Genomic DNA, 9,521 nt, shown 5'->3' with positions numbered 1-9,521 from the left:
CCCTTTTGAGGTGCTTGAGAGAGTTGGAGAGGTGGCCTACACACTTGCCTTGCCACCTAGTCAATCGGGAGTTCACTCAGTGTTTTATGTTTTGATGCTCCGAATGTGTTATGGTGATCCATCATATGTTTTGGACTTCAGCACAGTGCAGATATGTGGGGATTTACTTATGATGTGGAGCCGGTGGCCATTTTTGATCGGCAAGTTCGGAAGTTGAGGTTAATGGATATCGCATTGGTGAAGGTGTATTAGAGAGGTTATATAGTCGAGGAGACTAACTAGGAGACCAAGAAAAATATGCGGACCAGATATCCTCACTTTTTTGAGACTCCAAGTATGATTCAAGACCCATTCGAGGAAGAGCGTTTGTTTAAGAGGGGGAGAATGTAATGACTCGGACGGTTGTTTTGTGTATTGTTGCCCCGTTTCCCAATTTATTGCTTCTTCTATGTCCATTTCTTGTTATGTGTCTTGCCGGGGTGGTTGGATTAGTTTTGGGAAGGTTGTGGAGTGAATTGGGGCACATAGTCCCAAGGTCGGAGGCTTAAGTTGAAATAGTTGTCTGGTGTTTTGTGTAGACGACTCCGGAATGATGTTTTGATGATTCCAATAGCATCATATGGTGATTATAGACTTAGGAGTATGTCCGAATGTTGATTTGGAGGTCTGTATGTTTATTTGGTGTTTTTTGGCAAACGTTGGAAAGTTGAAGATTTGGAAGGTTGAGAGGTTTGATTGAGAGATTACTTTGTTGATATCGGGTTCGGATTTTGGTTTTGGAAGTTGGAATGGGTCCGTTGTGTCAAATGGGACTTGCATTCAAAATTTAAGGTAATTCGGAGTTGATTTGATAAGGTTTGGCATGCATTTTGGAAGTTGGAAGTTCATTATTTTTGTTAGGCTTGAATTGAGGTGCGATTCATGGATTTGGTGTTGTATGGTGTGATTTGAAGATTCGAGTAGGTTCATATTGTGTTTTATGGCTTGATGGTATGTTTGGATGGGGTCCCCGTGGCCTCAGGTGTGGTTCAGATGAGTTGCGGTTCATGTTGGGACTAAGAGAAATATGTTGAAGGTGCAGGTTCTAGTGTAATTGCACCTGGATTTGGCCGCACGTATGAGGCCACCAAAGCGGCCTGGTGATCGCAAAAGCAGAGTGGGCTTGAGCTAGGGAGGACCGTAGGTGCAAGGTTTTCCGCATCTGCGAGCCCACATATACGGACAAGTGAGCATAGAGAGAATCATGGTAGGAGGCTTGGGGGTCCGCAGATACGGAAGTGGATCACAGAAGTGGTCTGGCAGGTGCGCAAGGTGGGCAGCGGGTGCGCTTGGTCAGGATTTTATGTGGTTTCAGCTGATGCAGAATTTTGACCGTAAGCAGAGTCACAGGTGCGACTGATTGAACCGCAAGTGCGAGAATCGCTGGGTAGGGAATTAAAATGAGGGTTTGGTCATTTTTCTCATAGTTGGAATTTTGAAGCTCTGTTGGAGGCGATTTTTGGGAGGCTTTTGCTAAAATTTGGAGAGGTAAGTGAATTTTAGACACTTTTGATGTTAGATATTGATCAACCATTGATTTTTACACCTAGTTTATTTGAATTTAAGGTAAAATTTGTGGATTTTAGATTATGTTAGTGGAGAATGAGATTTGGTGATTTGAGGGCCGATTTGTAGATGGAATTGGATGAAATAATTATGGTTGGACTCGTAATTGAATGGGTGTTCGAAATTTGTGAATTTTGTTGGGTTCCAGGGTACGGGTCCGGGGTTGACTTTTTGGGTTGGCTTACCGATTTTGACAAAAGACTTTAGCTTTCCTGTGTGGGATTGTTTCCTATGGCTATTGTTGATGATATTAAGGTTCTATGGGTAGATTCGAGTCGCTCGGAGGCCGATTCGCATGTCAATGGCTTTTTAGAGTATTGATTTGTGTGTTTTGAGGTAAGAAACACATCTAAACTTGAATTTAAGGGTATTTAACCTTGGAAACTCTGTTATATGAAAGGTATTTGGGTGACGTGTGCGCTAGGTGACGGGCGTGTATGCGTGCATCGGTGAGTTCATGATTTGAGGTGGCTTTTAGACTATTGTGGAAATTGTTGGCTTTTATGCCTCGTTATATCTGTGTTCTCTAAACCTATATGATTATTTGAATTATGATTCATCTTATAAATCATGTCTAGGCCATGTGCTATTTGTTCGAAACTTGATAGGGCTATTCTTGCCATTTCTGAGCTATTTGCCTTAATTGTACACATACCCTGTCTCATGATTCTATATCTGTGTATGATATCTCTGTCTCAATACTTTCTTATTTGAATTCCTCACATGTTGTTGATGCCTCATATGTGTAACACTATTGAATTGAGTACTATGAGATGTAGTTAACTGAGACTTGGTCAATTAATGATTGAGCTTGTGCCATAGAGCCGATTTGGTATTGATTTTGTGGTGACGCGTACACCAGGCTCATATTGGGCTAAGTGTTGCTGATAAATAAAATGTTTTATCCGTGTTGGGCTTTAACTATTATATATGGAAATCCTGCCTGAATTTTTGTTATGTTTACGAGCTGAACATGATATCATTGAGCTATTTGCATACATTGTTTTCCTTTATATCCTGAACTGTTATTAGTTATAAATATTTGTCTATGATTGTATCTTCTAAGCTCATCACTACTTCCAGCCCAAGGTTAGGTTTGTTACTTATTGAGGACATGGATTTGCTTGTACTCATACTACACTATGCACTTCGTGCGCAGATCCGGGTACATCCGGTTGAGGTGATTTCCTGACTTGAGTTGTTGCCAGCTTTTGAGAGACTACGAGGTAGTTGCTATGTCATTTGTAGTCCTTAAAGTTCTCTTTCAGTTATTTCTATTATTACTGTTCTATTGTTTAGACAATTATATTAGAGGATTTGGCTTTTATTTTTGATATTTAGCAGTGCTCATGTGCTCGCTGACACCAGATATTTGGGATGGTTGTAGCAATATTTTAGTTGTTTTCATCCTATATTTCGTTATATTTCTGTTGTTAAGTTATTAGACCAAGTTTATTCAAATTGATAGTTATTATGTGACTGTTGGCTAGCCTAGCAAGTAGTGTTAGGCGTCGTCACAGCTCCGGTGGGAGTTGGGTCATGACAGGTTGGTATCATAGTACTAGGTCGCTTAGGACTCACGAGTCATGAGCAAGTTTAGTATAGTCTTGCGGATCGGTACAGAGACGTTTGTACTTATCTTCTATAGGCTATCTAACTATTAGGAAACTTCACTTTATTGCATTTTTGTTATGCGGATCTATTAATTCCGAAGTCTAAACCTCTATTCTTCTATTCTCTCATAGATGGTGAGAACACGATCAGCTGATCAGGCACCAGTACCACCAGTCAGAGCCGCGAAAGGCCAGGGCCGCGGTAGAGGCCGAGTTGGGACATGTAATCCAGCGAAGGAAGCACCTATGGAGCCACCAAATGCTCCAGTGGAGGAGCAGGTACCGGATACTGTTGAGTCGGTGGGACAAGCTTAGACATCGGCGTTACCTATTGTGATATCGGGTCTTCAGGAGGCTTTGGCTAAAATTTTGAGTATGTATATAGGATTGGGTCAGGCTGTTTCATTGCCAGTCGCACCAGCTACCTCACACGCCGATGGAGGAGCCCATACTCCCGCCTCCTATACTCTAGAGCAGCTAGCTCAGGGTCATCAGTCACTAGGGGTGCTACTAGTTTAACCAGTTATTACTGCTCGGGCCAAGGTTTGTCCACCTATGACAGATGCGGAGCAGAGGAGGTTGGAGAAGTTCAGTAAGCTGGATTCGCCCGAGCTTACGCGGCAGAGTCAGAGGATGCTCAGGACTTGATGGATCGATGTCATCAGATTCTTCGCTCTACGGGCATTGTGGATTTTAGTGGGGTTACTTTCACTACTCTTTAGCTGACAGGGACAGTCTATAGAAGGTGGCAAGATTATGATTTAGCTAGGCCAGCTGGCGCAGTACCACTTATGAGATTAGATTCGAATATTTGACCTCTCATGATATATAGTTGGTTCCCACTAAGAGAGAGAGGATCAGGAGGTTATTTAATGGCATCAACTATGGCCTAAGTTACAATTTGTCTTAGGAGGTCGAGATGGATTCCAGGTTTGACCAGGTGGTCGAGATTTCTAGGCGCTTGGAGCAGTTTTGCAGGCTTGAGAGCGATGAGCGTGAGGGAAAGAGCCCCTGTGGTTTAGGTGGTTTTTAGTGGAATCTCATCTTGACGCCAATCACCTCACACTTGTAGTCATCCATATATGCCTACTCAAATGACTCATCAGGTTCCTCGTGGTCCATCAGCTAGCCATAGTTCTCGCAAATCTCATCCACTTCATTTGCCTTTTAATGCACTCCCAACTCAAAAGCTCATACCATGATCCATCAGTTTAGGGTTCATCAGTATCGGGTGCTTCCAGTGGGTATTCTAGTTCTCGGGGTCTGATACAGGCCCCACCATCATTCCCAGTTCGAGGTTGCTATGATTGTGGTGAGTTAGGCATGTGAGGAAGTATTGCCCCCGTCATTATAGAAGTCCAGTGCCGCAAGGCAGCTAGACTATGACTCCTATACCAGTTGCTACACCACCCACTCATCTAGCTCGAGGTAGAGGTTGTGCGGTCGACGTCGCCCTATAGGGGGAGATCTGACAGGTGCTAGTCAGGCTCGATGCTATGCTTTTCCTGCCAGACCAGAGGTAGTTGCTTCCAATGCAGTGATCAAAGGTATTGTTTCAGTGTGCCACCAGGATGCTTTAGTATTATTTGAACCCGGTTCCACTTATTCATATATGTCATCATACTTTGATCGTTATTTGGATATGCCTCATGATTCTTTAGTTATGCTTGTTCATGTATCTACACCAGTGGGTGATTCTATTATTTTGGACCACGTATATCGATCGTGTGTGGTGACTATTGGGGGTTATGAGACGAGAGTTGATCTTTTACTTCTTAGCATGTTTGATTTCGATGTGATTCTAGGCATGGATGGCTGTCACCATATCACACTATTCTTGATTGTCACGCTAATACCGTGACATTGGCGATGCTGGGGGTGTCGAGGTTAGAGTGGAGAGGCTCCCTTGATTATGTTCCTAGTAGAGTGATTTCACATTTGAAGGCTAAACGGATGGTTGAGAAGGCATGTCTGGCATATTTAGCCTTTATGAGAGATGTTAGTGCTGATACTCCTACCGCTGAGTCCGTTTCGGTGGTGAGAGACTTCCTAGATGTGTTTCCTATGGACCTGCCTGGCATGTCACCCAACAGGGTTATTGATTTTGGTATTGAAGTGGTGTCGAGAACTCAACCTATCTCTATTCTTTTGTATCGCATGGCACCACTAGAGTTGAAGAATTAAAGGAACAACTTCAGGAGTTGCTTGATAAGGGTTTTATCAGGCCTAGTGTATCGCCTTGGGGTGCGTCGGTTCTATTTGGGAAGAAGAAGGATGGTACTATAAGGATGTGAATTGACTACCGGTAGCTGAATAAAGTTACAATCATGAACAAGTACCCACTATCGTGCATTGGTGACTTATTTGATCAGCTTAAGGATGCTAGAATATTCTCAGAGATTGAAGATCTAAGATTCATATATTCCGAAGATGACATTCCGAACCCGCTACAGTCACTACTAGTTTCTAGTGATGTCTTTTGGGTTGAACGATGCCCCCAACAACCTTTAAGCACTGATGAATATTGTATTCCTGCCATATCTTGATTTATTCGTCATCATGTTCATTGATGACATATTGGTGTATTCTCGCAGCTAGGAGGATCATGAGCAGCATCTGAGGATCGTACTCCAGACTTTGAGGGAGAAGAAGCTAAATGCTAAATTCTCCAAGTGTGAGTTTTGGCTTGAGTCTATGACGTTCTTGTGGCACGTGGTGTCCGATGAGGGGATCAAGGTAGATCCGAAGAAGATTGAGGTAGTTAAGAGTTGGCCTAGATCGTCTTCAGCTATGGAGATTCAGAGTTTTTAGGTTTGGCAGGTTATCATCGCCGTTTTGTGGAGGGTTTCTCGTCCATTATTGCACCTTTGACTAGATTTACCCAGAAGGGTTCTCCTTTCAAATGGTCTGATGTGTGTGAGGTGAGCTTTCAAAAGCTCAAGACTGTAATAACTACAACTCCAGTGTCGGTGTTGCCTATAGGTTCGGGATCTTACATAGTGTATTGTGATGCGTCGCGGATTAGTCTTGGTGCGGTGTTGATGTAGGATGGTAGGGTGATTGCCTACGCATCCCGGTAGCTAAATGTTTGTTAGAAGAATTACCCTGTGTATGACATAGAGTTGGTTGCCATTGTTCATGCACTGAGGAATTGGAGGCACTGTCTGTACGACGTCCCATGTGAAGTCTATACTGACCATCGGAGTTTTCAACACCTATTCAAGCAGAATGACCATAACTTGGGGTAGCGAATATGGTTAAATTATTGAAAGATTATGATATCACCATATTATATCATCCAAGGAAGGCCAATGTGGTGGCCGATGCATTGAATAGGAAGGTTGAGACTATGGGCAGATTGGAATATTTATCGGTAGTAGAGAGACCACTAGTCATGGATGTTCAGGCTTTGGCCAATCAGTTTGTGATATTTGATATTTCAGAGCTTAGTCGGGTTCTTGCCTGCATTGTGGCCTAGTCATCATTGTTGGAGCATATCAAGGCTCGCTAGTTTGATGATCCTCCCTTGATGGTGTTAAAGGACACGGTGCAGAACGGTAGTGCTAAGGAGGTTGTGATTGTTGATGATGGTATTATGCAGCTTCAAGGCCGGATTTGTGTTCCAAATGTTGATGGGTTGAGAGATTTGATACTTGAGGATGCTCACAGCTCTCGCTATTCCATTCACCGGGTGTCACGAAGATGTATCATGACTTGAAACGACACTATTTGTGGCAGAGAACGAAGAAAGATATTGTTCCATATGTCTCTCTATGTTTGAATTGTCAACAGGTGAAGTGTGAGCATCAAACACCGGGAGGGTTGATTCAGAGATTTGAGATATCAGAGTGGAAGTGGGAGCGCATCACTATGGATTTTGTGGTAGGCTTACCACGTACCTTGAAGAAATATGATGCAGTATGGGTTATTGTGGACTGGATGACTAAGTCTGCACACTTCATTCCGGTGATGACTTCCTATTCTTCTGAGTGGTTGACCAAGATTTACATCTGGAAGATTATCAGCCAGCATGGTGTACCTGTTTCCATTTTTTTTACTGAGGCACGCAGTTCACATTGCAATTTTGGAGAGCAGTACATCGAGAGTTGGGAATACGGGTAGAGTTGAGTACAACATTCCATCCTAGATGGACAGACAGTATGAGGGCACTATTAAAATCTTGGAGGACTTGTTACGTGCTTGTATTATAGATTTCAGAGCTTCATGGGATCAGTTTCTACCGCTCGCAGAGTTTGCCTACAATAATAGCTATCAGTTCAGCATCCAGATGGCTCCTTATGAGGCCTTGTATGGGAGGCGATACCAATTGCCGATGGGTTTGTTTGAGCCCGAATATGCTAGATTATTGGTCACTGATTTGGTCCGTGATTCTATGGAGAAGGCCAAGGTGATTCAGGAGCGACTTTGTATAGCTCAGTCCAGACAGAAGAGTTATGGGGATCAGAAGTTACGAAATATAGCTTACATGGTGGGTGAGAATGTTTTGCTCTATGACACAAAGAATATACTACTCGAAGCATGTGACACAAAGAATATACTACTCGAAGCATGTCATACAAAGAATATAAATTGCAATATTGGAAAACTTGTAATCCCCCGAGTAATTGATCAAGTCCGTTGTAGTTAGAACCTGAAGAGATCCACAGTTAAGTCACCATGTTGTTGCACCCTATTTTACACGAGTTAAAACAAAATACAACTATGGTACTCTACAAGGTTAATTATAGTTTAGAGTCGCTACCTAGTATTTAAGGTAAACTCACTTATACTACACTATGTAATGTACACTTTTGTTATAGTTTGTGAAACTATTGAGATTCTAGGTAAGGATTCAAATATCTCGAGGGGAAGGTGTTAGGCATCACTCAAGATCCACAAAATAAGGTTCTGATGGACTCAATCAAATAAAAGAGAGATTTAGTAAAGAATGATTAATTTGATATATATAAAGAACTATGAAAGTGATTTGCAATGAATAGTGATTGAATGTGAACATCACATGATAAAAATATGAATACTTATGTGCAACAGAATATGTGCAAGGGTGTGAATAAAAGAAGTACGTGACAAAAGTTAGATTTTGATGTCTAGGTGAAATATGGAAAAAGTATACCAACAGGTAAAGTATTTACAAATAAACCAAATAAACTTTGAGTTAAAAGAAATAATCTCGAAAGAATTCAGTTGTGATGAAAGTTAACTATTTTAAGTGAAAGACTAAAGTGTAAGAAAACTTGTCTAGAATGCCATTAATCAAATGTGGGAAAAGGAATTATCTTGAATAGCTTTTTATGTAATGAGTGAGGTAAGAAGAGAGTTGATTTAATATTCACAAGAAAATTATTAAAAATAAATTAAATATAGGACAATTAATTATGGCAAAGGAATAATAAAAATATTTGTATGTATGTGTGTATGTAGTAAAAGGTAAATGAACAAAGTGTATGAAATAACTTACATTCCAAAAATTGGTGCACAAGACATGGAGAATACAATTTGGTATTTTAAAGAATAGGTTAAGTAAGTAAAAAGGATAATGTATGTATTTGACTAAAGTACAAAATGTAATAAAGAATAATAAACAATAAACAAAAAAGGATATACGAACACTTTGTCTTGCGCTTTTAATTTAATAAATAAAATATGAAAGGATTTGTTTTAAATGAATGAACAAAATATAAGAAGTTACTAAAGAAAAGAAAATACGAGAGAATATAAGTGTAACAGAGTGCGTTGAACTCTCAACTGAAAGAACTAATCTAATATTAAAGAATTGGTTTGTTGCATAACATTATCGCTAGCTAACAAAGAATTTAAACATAACACAAACCTACTCGAGACCTCAAATCACCCAAAACAATATTAAAACTACGAATCATATCCTAATTTAAGCCTAAGGAACTAATGGACTTAACTTCCAAAAACCCGTGCCAAATCATATCAAATCAACTCGGAATGACCTCAAATTTTGTACACAAGTCCCATATGACAAAACGGTCATTTTTCAACTTTCGAAACCACAATCCGAACCTGATATCAAAAAAGTCAACCCTCTGTCAAACCTATCAACTTTTTAACTTTCGCCAATTCAAGCCAAAATAACCTAGGAACCTCCAAATTCAAATCTAGACATATGCCAAATTCAAAAATCACCTTACGAAGCTATTGAAATCATCAAAATACCATTCCATAGTCTTCTACACAAATGTCAAACTCCGGTCAACTCTTATAACTTAAGCATCTAACCTTGGGACTAATTGTCCCAATTCACTCCAAGACCTC

The 9,521-nt window shown here is 40.7% G+C and overlaps 1 protein-coding gene across 1 annotated transcript; it reads left to right on the top strand.

Moving 5' to 3' along the window:
• The first annotated feature begins 7,365 nt into the window (after positions 1-7,365).
• Positions 7,366-7,866, top strand: LOC138892482 (uncharacterized). Its single transcript, XM_070176201.1, has one exon. It carries the CDS (start codon positions 7,366-7,368, stop codon positions 7,864-7,866), a length of 501 nt encoding a protein of 166 aa, XP_070032302.1.
• Positions 7,867-9,521: the final 1,655 nt, after the last annotated feature.

Source organism: Nicotiana tomentosiformis, chromosome 5, assembly GCF_000390325.3.
Source record: "Nicotiana tomentosiformis chromosome 5, ASM39032v3, whole genome shotgun sequence".
In the NCBI taxonomy this organism is placed as follows: Eukaryota; Viridiplantae; Streptophyta; class Magnoliopsida; order Solanales; family Solanaceae; genus Nicotiana; species Nicotiana tomentosiformis.
Note: the sequence above shows the minus strand (reverse complement) of the source record. Positions and strands in the feature narration are given on the sequence as shown.